Source organism: Mobula birostris, chromosome 5 (assembly GCF_030028105.1).
Source record: "Mobula birostris isolate sMobBir1 chromosome 5, sMobBir1.hap1, whole genome shotgun sequence".
NCBI classification, from domain to species: domain Eukaryota; kingdom Metazoa; phylum Chordata; class Chondrichthyes; order Myliobatiformes; family Myliobatidae; genus Mobula; species Mobula birostris.
Window position 1 is genome coordinate 16,364,648 of NC_092374.1, and position 19,635 is coordinate 16,384,282.

Here is a 19,635-nt window from a genome sequence, read left to right on the forward strand (position 1 = left end):
AGAAACAAGACCTTCGGCCCATCTAGTCCATGCTGAAACCATTTAAACTGCCTACTCCCATCAACCTGCACCAGGTCCATAGTCCTCCATACCCCTACCATCCATGAACGTATACAAACTTCTCTTAAATGTTGAAATCGAGCTCACATGTACCAGTTGCAACTCAATCCACACTGATATTCCGGATTTATCTCTACGCTAAAAAAAAGACATGAACTCAAATAATACAAAATCAGTTATGTTTGCTCAATTTTGCAACATGAATCTTTTGCTGCACGATGATAGGAGTCTCAATAAATTCATTGCAAAATAATTACTGATAATAATCTGCTTGATTGCAAAGACATTATAATGAATTATAAGTGCATTGGTATGAATGAATATTCTAATTAATTATGCAATATAATTACATTTCTGCTAATGAAATTAATTAAAGGAATGTCATGAAATTATTGGGTCAGGGGGTCAAAATGAATGCAGATAATATTAGTATAGGTCAAGGGATTCATGACAAATTGAAAGACTCCCTTTCCAACTATTTAACTTGTGTCGAGTCTGTGCAGTTTATGGAGGGGTACATTTGTGCTTGAGAACAGAGAATTCTCCACTCCAGGAAAGGAATGATTTTCACTTCTATGCCATTTGAGTGGGTATAGCACAGGTTCACCCGAGGGAGAAGTGCAAAATTATGACGAGGTGCTGGCAGGACCAAGCTTATAGATTTTAATAGAAACTGGAAATGCTGAAACTACTCAGCAGGTCAGGCCACCTCTGTGGGAAGAGAAACAGAATGCATGGTCTCAGCAGAACTGATCACATCAGATCATATTTGTTATTATTACTGACTCTGATAAAGTAAAATTTGTTGTTTTGTGGCAGCAGTACAGTGCAAGATCATAAAACTGCAATAAATTACAAAGATAAATAAATAATGAAAATAAAGGAATAATCAGGGACTATTCGTGAACTGTTCAGAAATCTGAAGGCCGAGGAAAAGAAGCTGTTTCTCAATCTTTTGAGTGTGAATCTTCAGCTCCTGCACCTCCTGCCTGATGATAGAAGGGGACATGTCCCAGATGGTGAGGGTCTTTGCTGACGTGTCTCGCCTTCTTTGGTGCATCACCTCTTTAAGATGTCCTCAATAGTGGGAAATATTGTGCCCACAGTGGGGCTGGCTGAATCTAGAACCTTCTGCAGCCTCTTGCAACCCTTTGCAACTGGAATTGAGACAGAAGAAGCTCGTTAAACTTCAAGGAGTGTGTGGGCATGGGAATGGAAAGCTTCTTATCGGGTTTTCTGATCAAGTACTGAATCTCTAGACATCTGTGTGCTCCTGGTGTACACAAGGTGAGAGACACCTGACTGATGGAGAGTTTTGAGAACAATGCCAAAAGGGATATATTTTTGACTTAAAATGAAAGCAAGAGTTTGTGGCAAGTTAAGGAGAGACTTTGGCAAGTAAAGTATCCTGTGAGCTTTAGTAACATTAATCCAACATGTTTACTTTTTAAAAGACTTTCATGAAACATGCCAGCAAGAGTCCATTCCTGAGAAAGGACAGGAAAATCAAAGGTTTTGTCTGGCACTAAAAGAGAATACCAAGAAGCAGGACTGAACATTGGACTGCTGGAAAATGATGCTGGAGGGGTAGTAATGGGGACAAAGAAATGGTGGATTCCAGTTAATTGGGACCCAATTAAGTGGCTGCTCCAATTAGCCGAAGTTTCATGTAAACAGTTAAAAAGGTAAAAAAAAGATTTTGTTTATCTGAGTGTTACTGTTTAACTGAGCAGCAAATTATGTATTTAAATGAAATACAGAACAAATTAGAACACTACCAATACTACTACAGAACTATAAAACTGTGTATTAGTTCCTAATGGTTATTGACGGAGGAATTCATCTAGTGTGTATTACGTTTACTTTTGATTGGCTGTAAATGAACAAAATCTACACAGACACCAAGTGCCGATAATGATCTAACGTCATTGCTTTCCTGCATGAAGTAGTGTTGTAATCCAGTGTAAAATTTCCTGGTGTCCTACGCATAGTTAAAACAAATAACGAAACACAAGGACATGCAACAAACGCTATTAAAAAATTGTTTGCTGTAAGCAAGGTGTAGTGTCCAATGGCCACACAAGTACACACAACTTGTGCTAGTTGGAAATGGTTCAGCAAGTCTCCTGTCCCAATTAGGCAGCATTGTGCTACCAAATTAACAAAGGGAATCTCAACTATTTTCTTGATTAGTTTTCGTTCTTCAAGAGTTTTCCCAATTAAGCGGCTGCCCTGACTAACCAATGGCCCAATTAACTATATTCCACTGTATTTTGTGCCAGTCTTCTCTGTGGAAGACACCACCAGCAGTATGCCAGAATTTTGAGAGGGCAGAAGTGAGTGCAGTTGCTATTACCAAGGAGAAGGTGCTTGGGAAGTTGAAAAGTCTGAAGGTAGATAAGTCACCTGGGATATATGGAGTGCACCCTAGCATTCTGAAAGAGGTAGCAGAAAAGGCTGTGGAGGCACTAGCAACAATCTTTCATGAATCACCAGATTTAGGAATGGCTCCGGAGGTCTATAAATCACAAATGTTACTCTACTCTTTAAGAAGGGAGGGAGGCAGAAGAGAGGATATTATAAGGCAGTTAGCCTGACTTCAGTGCTTGGGAAAATGTTGGACTTCATTATTAAGGATGAGGTTTCCGGGTACTTGGAGGCACATGATTTAAAATAGGCCAAGGTCATCATAGTTTCCTTGAGATGAAATCTTGCCTGACAAATCTGTTGGAATTCTTTGAGGAAATAACAGACAGGATAGACAAAGGAGAGTCAGTGGATGTTGTTTACTTGGATTTTCAGAAGGCCCGTGACAAGGTGTCGCACATGAGGCAGCTTAGCATCATTGGAAGTTAGAAGAATGAGGGGGGATCTCATTGAAGCTTTTCAACTGTTGAAAAGATATAGATGTGGAAAGGATGTTCCATGGTGGAGAAGTCTGGCACAAGAGGCCACAGCCTCAGGGTACAGGAACTTCCATTTAAAACAGAGATACGGAGAAATTCCTTTAGCCAGAGGGTGGTGAATTTGTAGAACATGTTACCACAGGCAACATTGGACACCAGGTCATTGAGTATATTTAAGGCAGAGATTGATCGGTTCACGATTGGACACAACATCAAGGTTATGGGGAGAAAGCTGGGAGGTGAGGCTGAGGAGGGGAAAAATGGATCAGCCATGATTGAATGGTGGAGCAGACTCGATGGACCAATGGCTTAATTCTGGTCCTATATCTGATGGTCTAATGGTCTTAAGATTGGCTGACCGGTAGGAGGCAAAGAGTGGGAATAATGGGGCCTTTTCTATTAGGCCATGAATGACTAGTGGTGTTCCGCAAGGGTCAGTATTGGTGAGACCATACTTGGAATATCGTGTGCAGTTCCGGTCACCATACTACAGAGATGATGCAGGAAAGGTTCACAAGGATGTTGCTGGAACTGGAGGGCTGGGGAGAAAATAGGTTGGGACTGTTTCGAGAAGCGAAGGAGGCTGAGGAGTGACCTTATAGAGGTTTATAAAACCTCGAGGGACATATAGCGTGCAGATGGCCACAGTCTCTATCCCAAGGCAGGGTAGTATAAAACTAGAGGGTTTAAGTTTGAGGTGGGAGTGGGAAGATTTAAAGTGAACCTAAGGGGCAAGTGTTACACACAGAAGTATTGAACGAGCTGCTGGAAGAAGTGGTTACAAAGTTTAAAAGACATGTGGAAAGGTACTTGGATTTGGAAAATGTTTAGCAGAACTTAAGTCAAACTCAGGGAAGTAGGACTAACTAACACCTTGGTCAGCGTGTGTGTATAGGGCCAAAGAGCCGGTTTCTGTGCTGTATAACACTATGACTACTTTCTATAGCACTATCATGGGCAGATTTATGGATACTTTATTGATCCCAAAGCAAATTACAGTGTCACAGTAGATATCTCAAAGGTATTGAATATAGATATCTCTCCTCACCCTATTACTGCTATCTTTGGACTACCTAAAATTTCCAGTAATCTTTCTCCTTCAGCCCGTAGAATGATTGCATTTCTTACTTTAATGGCGAAAAGATGTATCTTACAACATTGAAAAAAGCTTAACGCTCCAACCACCTTTTTTTGGTTTTCTCAGACGATATTATGCTTGAATTTGGAGAAAATTAGAAGCAACCTTTATGATTCTTCACTTAAATTTGAACAGACCTGGAGATCTTTTATTCAATATTTTCATTTGATGTAATTTTTTTCCTTCTCTTTTTGTTCCATATTTATATACCCTTCTTGTTTTTTTTTACTGTTTTTAATGGAGGTCGGGTTTGAGGACGTGATTTTAAGTTCTTTAACTCTATTTGGTTCCAAGTTAGCCCATTGCTTTACTTTGCTTTTAGCTTAGTTGCACGGTGGGTTTTTTTTGGGGGGGGGGTTCTTTTCTCTATTGATATATATATATATATAAAAATTAGTATACTATTATGTTACCTTAGTATGTTATGTTTAAATTACATTGTTTGTATCACTTTTTTTCTGTATTAATATCTCCTGTAATTTTATTATATTCTAACAGTGTATTAGTGCCTATATGGCTTACCCTTTTGTATACTTATTCAATAAAAAGATTTAAAAAGAAAGAAAGAACAGTAGCATTACAAGTGCACAGACATAAATATTAGAAGAGAAACAGAAAGAATAAAAAATAAGTTCCCACAAACAGTCTAACAGGAGGGAGTCATCACCTCCCCGGCTATAGATTGACTCATTATAGAGCTTAAAAGCCAAGGGTAAGAATGACTTCATTTAAAGCTCTTTGGAGCAGCGCATTTATCTTGGTCTATTACTAAAAGTGATCCTCTGTTCAACCAAGATGGGATGCAAGGGTGAGAAACATTGTCCAGAATTGTCAGGATTTTCCGGAGGGTCCTTTGTTCTACCACAGCCTCTAGTGTGTCCAGTTTGACTCCTTTAACAGAGGCAGACTTTCTAATCTGTTTATTGAGCCTGTTGGCATCACCCGTGTTGATGTCATTACCCCAGCACACCAGCACATAGAAGATTGTACTAGCGATAACAGACTGGTAGAACATGCGAAGGAGAGGCCGGCATACTCCAAAGGACCTCGGTCTCCTCAGGAGGTAGAGGCGACTCTGGACCTCCTTGCACAAAACCTCTGTGTTGGTGCTCCACTCAGCTCTGTCATCCAAGAGGATCTACAAGTACCCCCAGGTACTTGTGAGTCCTCACTTCATCCACATCCTCACCATCAATAATAACAGGGAGCAGTGCCGGCTTAGTCTTCCTAAAGTCCATCACCATCTCCTTTGTCTCTGTTGAGCTGCAGACTGTCGCACCTTTTGACAAAGCCCTCCACCAGGGCCCTGTATTCATCCTCCTGTCCTCCCTTTATACACCCAACTATTGCTGAGTCATCAGAAAATTTCTGCAGATGACATGTTTCAGCATTGTATCTGAAGTCTGAGGTATACAGGGTAAACAGGAAGGGAGCTAATACCGTCTCCTGTGGGGCCCCACAGCTGCTGATTGCCATTTCTGACACTCAGCTCTGAAGCCGTACATACTGTGGTCTGCCAGTCAGGTACTCCATTATCCAGGATACAATGGAAGTGCCAACCTACATTGAGAGGAGCTTCTCCCCCAGCAATGAGGGCTGTATGGTATTGAAGGCACTTGAGAAGTCAAAAATCATGATCCTCACAGTGCTGCCCTGCTTATCCAAATGGGAGTAGGCTCTGCTCAGCAGGTGGATGACGGCATCGTCGACTCCAATGTGCTCCTGGTAGGCAACCTGCAGGGGGTCAAGGGCTGATCTGAAACTATTCATTCAGTTTTGGGGCTGGCCATAGACTCAATCCAGTAGAAACGAAGATTGGTGGTGCACATTGATTATTTCAGATTGATGAACTTTTATTGTTATTACATAGAAAACATAGAAAATAGATGCAGGAGTAGGCCATTCGGCCATTCGGCCCTTCGAGCCTGCACCGCCATTCAGTATGATCATGGCTGATCATCCAACTCAGAACCCTGTACCAGCCTTCCCTCCATACCTCCAGATTCCTTTAGCCACAAGGGCCATATCTAACTCCCTCTTAAATATAGTCAATGAACTGGCCTCAACTATTTCCTATGGCAGAAAATTCCACAGATTCACCACTCACTGTGTGAAGAAGTTTTTCCTAATCTTGGTCCTAAAAGGCTTCCCCTTTATCCTCAAACTGTAACCCCTTGTAAAAATTCCATTAATGATGATTATTTCAGTCAACCTGAAATTCTGAAACATCCCTTCTATTTCTCCCTCCAATGATGCTGCCTGACCTGATGTGTATTTCCAGCATTTGCTGTTTTTATTCCAGATTTCCAGCATCTATGTTTTTTTTTAATATTTTGCAGCTAGTAGTATCCAAGATATACATAAAACAATTGAGGCTTGGTACTTCAGAACAGCACTTCACTCAAGACTTTTGTTTGAACTTCATCTATATTAGATCTAAGGGTGACTATGTTGACAAATATGGAACAATAGCTTTAGCTTCAGAGTGTGAACATCAGACACTGACATGTCTGTGGAGTGCTCATCAACTATTGCCTCATTTTGCAATGAGAAGGGTTAGTGGACAAAAGGAACTGTAAATGACAGGCCATTTAGGGGATTTGGTGTGAATATTACCTCAAATGTAATATACCGAAAGCTACACTCGGTGGCCACTATATTAGGTACGTCCTCTACCTAATAAAGTGGCCACTGAAAGTATGTGCATGGTCTTCTGTTCTGTAGCCCATTCACTTCAAGGCTTGATGTGTTGTGCATTCAGAGATGCTCTTCTACACACCACTGTTGTGTGCAGAGCACAACAGTAACACATTGTGTTACTTGAGTTGCTGTCACCTTCCTGTCAGCTTGAACCAGTCTGGCCATTCTCCTCTGACTTCTCTCATTAACAATGCGTTTTCACCCACAGCACTGCCACTCGCTAGATTTTTTTTTGTTTTTCACACCATTCTCTGTGAACTCTAGGGACAGTGTGAAACTGAAGATCAGTAGTTTCTGAGATTCTCAAACCACCCTGTCTGGCGCCAACATTCACTACACAATCCAGGTCATTTAGTTCACATTTCTTCCCCATTCTGATGTTTGGTCTGAACAACAACTGAACCTCTTGACCATGTCTGCATGCTTTTATGCATTGACTTGCTGCCACATGATTGGCTGATTAGATATTTGCATTAACGAGCAAGTGTACAGGTGTACCTAATAAAGTGGCCACTGAGGGTATGCAGAGTGGAAGAACAGATGTTAGAGTTTTCAGTGCCTCTCTCAGATGTAGCCAAAATCTTTAGATCTTTGGGAGTTCAAAAGGTGTTGTTCCCAGTACCTACAATCTCCATTGTAACCTGGTAAATATTTCATCCAGTTCAGTACCATTGATATTTGCCACAAAGCTTTCCCTGTTTAAGATTCCAGATGAGAAATTTTGTGAAGTGAAACTTTTCCCAGATCAGCATTGTAAAAAAGACAGAAATTTGCACTTCCAACAGTGAGTTCTTAAAGATAATGTTTAGATAAAGATAAAGATTAGCTTTATTTCAGAGTACGTATACATTATACAACCTTGAGACTCATCTCCTAACAGGCAGCCATGAAACTTAGAAATACGAAAGAACCCCCTGTAAAAAAAGACCATCAAACACATAATGTGCAGAGAGAAAGAAAACACAACACATAGACAATGACCACAAGTAATTGCATTCTGAACTGAAGTCCGCAAAGAGAGTCCCATAGTTGAGCAGAGTTAAGCACAGAGCCGAGTCGTGGAGCAGGGATCTGAACCAGCCCGTACCTCTCTTTGGGCCCTGACACCCTGACCATTTCAATCTGGCCTAGTGCCAAGATTGATGTCCATGCATTGGGTTCAATCACCTCAATACAGTCTGAGGCCAGGACCCTACCACCTTGATTCAGCCTGTAACAACCTTTCCAATACAGCCCTGGACTCAAGACTCCGTCCAAACACTGAGTTCTGTTGTATCGGTACACTCTGGTGCCCCGACCTCGCAGCCTCCATTTGATCTTTGCACGGCGCTTAAAACAATTGAACCTCAGGTCTTCCTTGTCCTCGACAATGGGCCCACCACCTCACCCTGCCTCAGTTCTGTCACGTCGAATGACCTTCAAGTCCAACCGGACTATTACTTGCAATGATCGTTTGCCAGAATAAGGGTGGTTAACAAAGTATTTAGTTGATTTCCTTGTTTTGTTAGCCACCAGCTAGAAGTGGCTGAGGTTCACCAGCAACATCTTAAAGCTATATCACATGCACATTGAAACATACAGTGAGAGACATCGTTTGCGTTCAGTCAGATCAGTGGGAATTGTGTGAGTGTCGCCACGCTCACAGCACCAAACTAGCATGCCCGTAACCTGTTAACCCTGAGCTATACGTCTTTGGGATGTGTGAGGGAGCCCATGGGTTCGTGGGGAGAACGTACAGTACAAGCTCCTGATAGACGGTGGCGAGAATTGAACCCCAGTTCTCAGGGTTTGCTCTAATAGTGTTATGCTAACCGCTATGCTGCTGTGCCTAGCTACCATACTTTAAGATGTCTGAAAGCATTTTATGACCAAGGGTGTTTCAGTGAAGTTCAGTCATTTTCAGAGGATGGGAAATCCTGCAGCCATTTGACCCTCAGCCAGCTCCCTGGAACGGCAATGTGGCACTGATAAACCAGGTGACCTGAGGTCACTCACCTGCTTTTTGGTGAAATTGTGCTTGGAGCATTTTATATCCAGTTAAAGGGCTTTGCCTTAATGTTCAGGCACATCACCTCAAACAGCCGAATGTCAGATTAAGTAAGCACACCTGCTGTAGTATAGCACAGATAAACATATCCCCATTTTACCAGGACTGAGGATAAATCCCTTTCTCGATGGTGTGGCATCTTCCCTGGTTCCCTGGCAGCCTGTCTGCTTGGCTCAAGTCAAGACAAGCCTGATGAAGGGTCTGGGCCTGAAATGTCTACTGTTTACTTCCCTCCCCAGATGCTGCCCGACTGTCTGAGTTCCTCCAGCGTTTTGCATGGGTGTCTCTAGTCAAGTCAAGGCTTCTGTCATGTGCAGAAGTGCAGTGGGATACAGGCACAAAGAAGGACTTGCTTGCAGCAATATCACAGGCATGTGGATTCAGACAATGCACAGAACATATATTATACAAGACAGTGAATAACGACAATAAGACCATTAGACATAGAACAAAATTAGGCTATTTGGCCCATCATGTCTGCTCTGCAATTATTTTCCCTTTCAATCCCTTTCTCCTGCCTTCATCTTGATGTCCTTACTAATTAAAAAGTTATCAACCTACACTTTAAATATATCCAATGATTTGGCCTCCAAAGCCATATGCAGCAATGAATTCCACAGATTCACCACTCTCTGGCTAAAGACATTCCTCCTCCTCTCTGTCCTAACAGGACATCCTTCATTTCAGAGGTTGTGCCCTCTGGTCCTAGACTCCCCTACTCTCTACGTCTTCTCTACCTCGGCCTTACAATATTTGATAGGTTTCAGTGAGATCCCACCTTCATTATTCTCAACTCCAGTGAGTATAGGCAGGCCTAGGGCCATCAAACTCTACTCATACATTAATTCTCACATGCCAAGGATCACTCTCGTAAACCTCTTCTAGACCATTTCCAGTGCCAGCCCAACTTTTCTTAGAAATGGGGCACAAAAACTGCTCACAATACTCCAGAAGAGTCCTGAAGAAGGATCTCAGACTGAAGTGTAAACTGTTTATTCATTTCCATGGATGGTGCCTGACCTGTTGAGTTCCTCCAGCATTTTTGTGTGTTGCTTTGGGTTACCAGAATCTGCAGAATTTCTCATGTTCATAATATTCCAATTGTGATCTGACCAATGGCTTACAAATTCTCAGCATTACATCCGTGTTTTTATATTCTAGCCATTAATGCTAACATTGTACCTGATCTGTGATGTAAATCCTTACATTTGCCTTTCCTTCATATCTCTTCAGTTAAGAAACATTTATTCATCATAAACTTAAAGCTATCAACTGCTCAGCTGTCACCAATTGTGGACAAGAGTTCCAAATTTCTATCCCCCTTTAGTAATAAGAACGTTTCTGACCTTCACCTTCATTCTACTTTTAGGCTACGTCTACACTACGCTGGATAATTTTGAAAACGCTGGTTTCGTTTTCAAAATTATCCGGCGTAGTGTGGACGTAGCCTTAGACTTTGCTTTCAGGAACTATACTTCAAAAGGTTCAAAGTTCATTTATTATCAAAGTATGTACACATTATACAACCTTGAGATTCATTTCCTAAACGGCAGCCACGAAACCCAAAATAACCCAGTCAAACATCCCAATGTGCAGAAAAAGAAGAGGAAAAAAGAACAAATCATGTAAGCAATAACCACAAGCAAACAGTGTTCTGAACGGAAGTCCACAAAGAGAGTCCGAGACCCATAGAGCTGAGTAAGCCTTGCGGAGCAGTGAGCTGAACCAGCCTGTCCGTCACCTCAAGCCCCGACATCTTGACCTTCTCAAACTGGCTCAAATCGTTGTCCAAACATCGGGTTCAATTGCCTCGATAAGCTCTGGAGCCTGGACCTGTCACCTTGATTTGGCCTAGACCCGACCTTTCCGATTCAGCCCAGCACTTAAATCGTCGGTGGAGGGAAAACATTCCCACTGTCTCTCCCTCCACTGATGCTGCCTGACCTGTTGTGCATTTACAGCATTTGCTATTTTTATTTCAGATTTCCAGCATCTATGGCATTATATATTTTTCTAAATATTTTGCAGTGAATAGTATGCATCTTGATGTCCGGTACTTTGGAACAGCATTTCACGCGAAACTTTTGTTTATGCTTCTTCTAAATTAGAGCTAAAGGTGACTATATTGGCAATTATGGAGCAAGTGCTTCAGACACTGACATGCCTGTGGAATTCTGATCAACTGTTGCCTCATTTTGCAATGAGAGTGATTAATAGATAGCATTACTCAGTCTACCATCACTATTTCTTTGACTGCTGTGAAAACTTCAATGAAATATAAAGTATAGAGACCAAGAGTTGGAAAATCATGTTACAGTTCTACAAATCATTGTGCAGTTCTGGTCACAGTACTATAGGAAGGATGGGATTAAACAAGAGAAGGTGCAGAAGGGATTCTCAAAAACATCGCCAGGATTGGAGAGCTTGAGTTGTGAGGAAATTCTGGAGAATAGATAGGGACATTTTTACCTGGAACATAGGAGGTAGATGGGTGACCTTATAAAAGTTTATAAAGTCACTGTAACGAAAGAGCTATGGTTGGTGGTAAACCCAAGTGCAGAGTAAGGTTTAGAATTAACTCAGACTCAGACTCAGACTCAAAATAAACAAGACGACACAAACAAAATCCAAAGGTGAAATTTCAAACAGTTGTACCAGAAATGGAACTCTTAAGATTGAGCACAGAGTGCTTAGCATGAGGCCTTTAAGTACATACCGGCCATGAAGGAATGTTGCAGGTAATAATTGGCAGTCCAAACCTTAAAGGGACATCAGCAGCTAACTGAACTCCAGAGAATTGCAGCGCCAAAATTCGGATGCCTGCCACTGTTCAGTTGAGACCATGACAATCCCGAGTGTCGTACATAAGGTATACAGTCTTTTACCCAGGGTACGGGTGTCTGAAAATTGGAGGACCCATGTATAGGGTGAGAATGGAAAGATTTAAAGTGTGCCTGACATAGATAGTGGTGGTTATATGGAATAAGCTGGTAGAGGCAGATAAACAACAATGTTTAAAAGGCATTTGAACAGGCACATTATTATGAAAGGTTCAGAGGGATATGGCTGAAATGTAGGCAAATGGGACTAGCTCAGGTAGGCATCTTGGTTGACATGGACCAGGATGGGCAGTCGGTCTGTTTCTGTGCCGTATATCTCTATGATTCTATGCCTCTGTGAAAAGAGAGGAACTGGATGATTGTGACTCTCAAACCATCGTTTAACTGAGGGCACTCAAAGCTGCTGCGCTGGTTGACTCTGTGGTTAAGAAGGCATACAGTGCATTGGCCTTCATCAATCGTAGGATTGAGTTTAGGAGCCGAGAATTAATGTTGCAGCTAATTAGGATGCTGGTCAGACCCCACTTGGAGTACTGTGCTCAGTTCTGGTCACCTCACTACAGGAAGGATGTGGAAAGTATAGAAAGGGTGCGGAGGAGACTTACAAGGATGTTGCCTGGATTGGGGAGCATGCCTTATGAGAACAGGTTGAGTGAACTTGGCCTTTTCTCTTTGGAGCAACAGAGGATGAGAGGTGACCTGATAGAGGTGTATAAGATGATGAGAGGCATTGATCATGTGGATAGTCAGAGGTTTTTCCCAGGGCTGAAATGGCTAGCACGAGAGGGCACAGTTTTAAGGTGCTTGGGAGTAGGTACAGAGGAGATGTCAGGGGTAAGTTTTTTATGCAGACAGTAGTGAGTGCGTGGAATGGGCTGCCTACGACAGTGGTGGAGGCGGATATGATAGGATCTTTTAAGAGTCTCCTGGATAGGTACATGGAGCTTAGAAAAATAGAGGGCTATGGGTAACCCTAGGTAATTTCTAAGGTAAGGACATGTTCAGCACAGCTTTGTGGGCCGAAGGGCCTGTATTGTGCTGTAGGTTTTCTATGTTTCTATGTTTTAAGCACTGAATCCTTAGTTTGCCTAACTCTTTGTAATTTAATGCTTGGATTCTAGTAGAAACTTAACTTGTTATCATGTGCTGAACATGTGATTTAGAGATACCTGGGCAAGGACACAAGAAAATAGGAAATAGGAACAAGAGTAACTAAGCCACTTCACTCCTCGACCCTGCTGTATCATTCAATATGATTGTGGCTGAATCTGTCTCAGGCCTCATCTCCCCTGATCTTTCAGAAAACCACTTACTTCCCCCTCAAATGCACCACATCCACCCCCACAATGACCTGACCTCCAAATCCCTTCAGAGTCAAACATTCCAGAGACTCATCACCTATGCAAAAAAAGCATTTTCGACTCTTTCAGAAAGTAGGTTTTGACATGATATCAACCCAGCAAGCACTGAAAGTAAGGAACCAAGGATGAACTTGCAGGTAGTATTTTGGTAGATCCGTGCTGCCTTCCCTCCCAGGCCAATAAGTTCTTTCTAACAGATTCAGATTCAGATTGGACTATTGTCACACAAAATTCCTCGCATCATTGGAAGTTCACAGCTAATATATGAAATCTGGAGCTAAACAATGTACGTCCCAGTTCTACAGAAGTCTTTTTTCTCTGTTCAGAATGTGTGTGATATTTCCATTTGCAGCTGGAGTTGCAGTTGACAAATAAGCAACACGAGTTCACATCCCTCTTTTTCACTCACTTCCTATTGTATGTGTCTTCATAACCCTGGGAGGGAAGGATCAATTCATGGAATTCAGCATCACCTTTATCTTTCAGGTCCCCTGTCATGGCTGGAGGCCTTTTTGCCGTGGATCAGCGGTGGTTTTGGGAATTGGGTGGCTATGACCCAGGACTGGAAATCTGGGGAGGAGAGCAGTATGAGATATCGTTCAAGGTGAGTTCATGTGGAAATTTCTACTCCAGGCTTTGATCTTGGTGGGGTGCTTATAGTGTGGCTAAATTTTACAACTGTTGTTGTTTGGGAAAGTGTGAAGTTTTCTGTGGGAAGTTGCTTCTTATACCCGCCACATGTGGTTATCCTGAACTGTTCCAGGGGTGGTGAAACAAGCCTGACAGAGCAGCACACTCCAGGGTCCTTTTAAAGTTTTACGCTACTGGGAGAAGAGCATAAATTTTAAAAATGTAGAACACAACATATCGTTTAACAGAACATATTACATAAAACTTCCAAACATTATATGAGGTAAAAATATTCCAACATTACCCAGTGGTATGATCCCCGTCTTCTGAATTTTAACCCTACCCTGTCACTATCACTGTTAGAACCATCAGGAAGGAGGTACAGCAGCCTGAAGGCTCACACACAATGTTCACGGAACAGCTTCTTCTCCTCCGCCATCAGATTCTGAACACTCAACACTACTTTGTTACTCTTCTTTTGCAATATTTATATATTTGTGTGTATCTGTCACAAAACAACAAATTTCATAGCACGTGTCAGTGATGATAAACCTGATTTTAGTTCTGATATCTTCCTCTCTAACTCACTAGCTCTGAATATATCTCACCGCAATGATCAGTTAAAGGAGTGTATTCCTAGTGTTCAGCTGTTTACAGCTATGTGTCTCCATCATCAAAGTTTGACCTGAACCTTCTTTCTTTCGTAATGCAAAATTCACACCTCTCTACTTCGATCAATGAAACCACCCCGCACCACCACCCCTCCCAATATCCATTCGCCAACATCTTCCATTGATTGTACCATTGCCATCCCATTTGGCACTGTAGCTCCATTAAACAGTTTGATGTAACCGACTGTGCAAAAGTCTTAGGCACGTGAATTACATGTAGCTAGGGTGCCAAAGACTTTTGCAGAGTATGGCATTTGTGAACATGAAGCAAAGAGCGAGTTTGTAAATCCGGCGGGAGCAAAGGATGTTGGGAATGGTGAGGGTGGAGTGCCACGGGAGGGTGGTGGGACAGGTGGCACAGAAGGAGTGCCAGGGGCAGGGGGTGGTGCAGATGCAAACACACCCAGCCTTGAGACACCGGGCAAGGGTAATTTAGTTCCATACAATTGGTTTATTAATCATTACAGAATGTCTCTCTGGTGCTTCTCACTCCCTCCCATCTCCCTTCCCCTTTTCCCAACCATGATTCCCCTCTTCCTGCCCCCATTCCCACCCTTGATCCACAAAAGAGACCCAAGTCAGAATCAGGTTTATCATCACTCACATTTGTCATGAAATTTGTTTTATTGCAACAGCAGTATAATATATAATATTACTGCAGTATTGTGCAAAAGTCTTAGGCACCCTTGCTATCTATATGTGTGCCTAAAACTTTTGCATGGTATTGCTGAAATGGTTGCCTTGACCTTTAGTGGAACAAAAATGCTCTGATGGGGGAAGGTCTAAGCTCAAAAGCATTCTGAAATGTTGGTGCATGGCTCTTACTCTGGAGACAGGCTTGAAGTCTACCATTTCCAAAGATTCATGGGAAACAATCTGGAGGATGATTTCAACGGGCTGAGCATCATCTGTGGGAGGAAAGGAATTCGTCCACCATCAGACATAGGAGAAGAATCAGGCCTTTTGGCCCATCAAGTTCACCCCATCATTACATCATTCTCTCTCAACCCCATTTTCCTGTCTTCCGCCCATAACCTTTGATGCCTTGACTAATCAAGAACCTTTCTGGAATCCCCCAAACTATTATTAACGTTCTTTGCTTTAATATTTCTGGTTAAAATTAAAATGCTCGTATTTCTTGGATTGAAATGTACGATCGGAGTTCCCAGCTTATCAGGAAGCCAGTGAGGCCATAGGGATTTGGTTAAACAATGCAGGCTGCAGTGAGGGAAGGGGTAACATTATCTATCTCCATGTACAAGGCATCAGAAGCACAATTCATCAAGGAGGTCAGGGGAAAGGAAACAAAGTCAATGTCTCATGTCAAAGAAAGTCAATGTCTCATGTTACAGGAAAGATTCTGGCATCGAAAGCAGAATGGCTGACAAGCAGGAGGCAGCAAATGGGAATAAAGGGGCCTCTTCTAGTAGGCTGCCGATGACTGGTGGTGTTCCTCAGGGGTCAGTATCGGGACCGCTACTCTTTGTGGCAAAGTTTGCAGATGATACAAAGATAGGTGGAGGAGTAGGTAGTGCTGAGGAAGCAATGCGATTGCAGCAGGACTTAGACAAATTGGAAGAATGGGGGAAAAGTGGCAGATGGGATACAGTGTTGGGAAATGACTGATAATGCATTTTGGTAGAAAGAACAATAGTGCAGACTACTATCTAAATGGGGAGAAAGTTTAAACATCAGAGGTAACCCTAGGTGATTCTAAAGTAAGTACCTGTTCAGCACAGCATTGTGGGCTGAAGGGCCTGTATTGTGCTGTAGGTTTTCTATGTTTCTATGTCAGGTGCAGAGGGACTTCGGAGCCCTTGTGCAAGACTCCCAGAAGGTTAATATACAGGTCGAGTCTGTGGTAAAGAAGGCAAAAGCAATGTTGGCATTTATTTCAAGGGTAATAGAATATAAAAGCAAGGAGATAATGCTGAAGCCTTATAAGACACCAGTAAGGCCGCACTTGGAGTACTGTCAACAGTTTTGGGCCCAGTATCTCAGAGAGGATATGGTGTTATTGTAGCGGGTCCAGAGGAGGTTCACAAGGATGATTCCAGGAATGAAGAGGTTAACATATGAGGGCCATTTGGCAGCTTTGTGTCTGTACTCACTGGAATTTGGAGGAATGCATGGGGATGTCACTGAAACCAACTGAATGTTAAAAGGACTAGATAGGGTGGATGTGGAAAGGATGAATTGAATTGAATTTATTACTTACATCCTTCATTTACATGAGAAGTAAAAATCTTTACGTTATGTCTCCGTCTAAATGTGCAATGTGCAATTTATAGTAATTTATAATAAACAGTATGTACAACAGGATAGTCAATATAACATAGAAATACAGTTGTGACAGCATGAATTAATCAGTCTGATGGCCTGGTGGAAGAAGCTGTCCCGGAGCCTGTTGGTCCTACTTTTACGTTGCAGTACCATTTCCCAGATGGTAGCAGCTGGAACAGTTTGTGGTTGAGTTGGCTCAGGTCCCCATTGATCCTTCGGGCCCTTTTTACACACCTGTCTCTGTAAACATCCTGGATAGTAGGAAGTTCATATCTGCAGATGCGCTGGGCTGTTCGCACCACTCTGTGCAAAGTCCTGCGATTGTGGAAAGTACAGTGAGGCAGCCAGTCAGGATGCTCTCAATTTGTGCCCCTGTAGAAAGCTCTTAGGATTTGGGGGCCCACACTAAACATTTTCAACCGTCTGAGGTGAAAGAGGCACTGTTGTGCTCTTTTCACCACACAGCCAGTATGTACAGACCACATGAGATCCTCGGTGATGTGTATGCCGAGGAACTTAAAGCTGTTCACTCTCTCAACCCCAGATCCATTGATGCCAACAGGGGCTAGCCTGTCTTCGTTTCTCCTGTAGTCCACAACCAGCTCCTTTGTTTTTGCGACATTGAGGGAGAGGTTGTTTTCTTGACACCTCTGTGTCAGGGTGATGACTTCTTTCTCTGTAGGCTGCCTCATTATTATTTGAGATTAGGCCAATCAGTGCAGTGTCGTCAGCAAATGTAATTAGCAGATTGGAGCTGTGGGTGGCGACACAGTCATGGGTATAGAGAGAGTAAAGGAGGGGGCTTAGTACACAGCCCTGAGGGGCACCTGTGTTGAGGGTCAGAGAGGCAGAGGTGAGGGAGCCCACTCTTACCACCTGCCAGCGATGCTCCCTATGGTGGGGGGTATTTAGAACTAGAGGGCACAGCCTCAAAACTGAGGGATGGCCCTTTAGAACAGAGGCAAGGAGGATTTTTTTTTTTAGTCAGAGAATAGTGAATCTGTGGAATGCTCTGCCACAGACTGCAGTGGAGGCCAAGTCCGTGAATATATTTAAGGCGGAAGTTGATCATTTCCTGATCAGTCAAGGCATCAAAGGATATGGTCGAGAAGGCAGGCGTGTGGGGTTGAGTGGGATTCGGGATCAGCCATGATGGAATGTCGGAACAGACTCGATGGGATGAATGGCCTAATTCTGCTCCTGTGTGTTATGGTCTAACTGGGATGGAGACTTAAGAACTACGTTAAGCTGCAGAGAAGGTGGGTAAATGTTGGGACGACTCTGACAGGGAAAAAACAGGCCAACCATAAGGGCAAGTTGTAAACACAATAGATTCTTCAGTCGCTGAAGATCTAGAGTAACACACACAAAATGGTGGAGGAACTCAGCAAGTCAGGCAGTATCTACGGAAGGGAATAAGGAGCCGACGTTTCAGTCTGCAGCATTTGTGTAACCTGCTGAGTTCCTCCAGCATTTTGAGTCCGGCTTGAAACATCAACTGTTCATGATCCTTCCCATCCATCCAGCAATCTCTTTGACCCCCTACCATCAGGAAAGAGGTAGGGGGAAGGGCAAACGTGCAAGCTGGCAGGTGATAAGTGAGACCAGTTGAGTGGGAAGGTGAGTGGATGGGGGAGAAAGAAGCTGAGAGGGAGAGGTGTAAGAGGTAAAGGGCTGGTCTCACCTATTACCCACCTTACCCCTCACCCAGTCTAGCTCATCTTGGACCTGGTGGTGTGAGAGTTCAGGCAGCTGTACCTCCTGCCCACAGCATGGCCCGGATGGTGAGGATCTTTGATGACGGATGTTGCCTACTTGGGTAATAAGAGTGGGGCACAATGTTAAGGTGATTGGAGAGAAGTATGGGGAAGAGGGGGAAAGTTAGAGGTAAATTTTTTTACACAGAAAGTTAGAGGTAGGTTTTTTTACACAGAAAGGCCTAGAACACCCTGCCAGGAATGGTGTCAGAGATTGATACATGAGGAACGTTTAACCCCTGATTTAACCCTAGCCTAATCACAGGACTATTTACAAGGACCAATTAACCTACGGACCAAATCTTGAATTGTGGGAGAAAACCAGAGCCCAAAGGAAACCCATGAGTTCACAGGGAGAACGTACAAACTCCTTACAGACAGTCACGGGAATTCGACCCAGATTACTGGTACTGTAAAGCATTGTGCTAACCACTACGCTAAGCCTTGTTCTGATTTTTAAAAAGAAGTTTCAGACTTGTTCCAGAACTTCCCGCCAGAAGCCAACAGCAGGGCACACGCTCGACACTTCACTTTGGTGCGAAAAACTCAAAGCCCAGTTCATTCCAAAACATACAAGGTGCAGTCAAGCAGATATTTACTGCATCTATCAAAAGAGGTCCCGAGTTCGATTCCAGCCAGCACCCTTGCACGCTCTCCATCCATAGAGTTGGTGATCTCTTAAAAAAAACTCACCCAGCAGAAGGCAATGGCAAACCACTGCTGTAACTTGCCTCGTACACGATTTCCCAGTATGTCAGAGCGGCGCAGAAGGAAATCGCCCACTAATCGGAAAATTCCGGATGCGACATACCTTTCTTCTATCAAAAGCCCACCGCCACCTGAGACTTCATTCCCCTACTCTGCTGCGATCTGTTACTTTCTGCTCCATAGTTGAAATGCAGGACTTATCTCCCTGTTTGGTGTCTGAAGGGAACCATGGTAACGGTAGACAGAGCTCAGAAGGTAAATTGCCTTGATGTATTTCACTGAGGGAATGCATTCATCGAGAGACTCTGGTGTCAGCAGGGCTTCCATCTTCATCATCACCTGTCATTTATCTCATTAAAGATACTGACCTCAGGCATCTGCTTGTGGTTATTAACATAAAGGAAGCTAATAGCTACATCATTTCTTCAACTCTGAAACGGGTTGTCACCCATTACCAGCAAGATGTTTGAGCGGATAAAGGTCATTGTGGCATTAATAGTGACTATAATTGTGGTTGATAAGAATCAGACAGAC

The 19,635-nt window shown here is 43.0% G+C and overlaps 1 protein-coding gene across 1 annotated transcript in view; it reads left to right on the forward strand.

The window, feature by feature from the left end:
* The window catches only part of galntl6 (polypeptide N-acetylgalactosaminyltransferase like 6), a 756,494-nt gene that overhangs the window by 606,176 nt on the left and 130,683 nt on the right, over positions 1-19,635 (forward strand). The window contains exon 8 of the mRNA XM_072257441.1: positions 13,539-13,656. Coding sequence (XP_072113542.1) covers positions 13,539-13,656 — 118 coding nt within the window. The remainder of the gene's footprint in view (positions 1-13,538; positions 13,657-19,635) is intronic.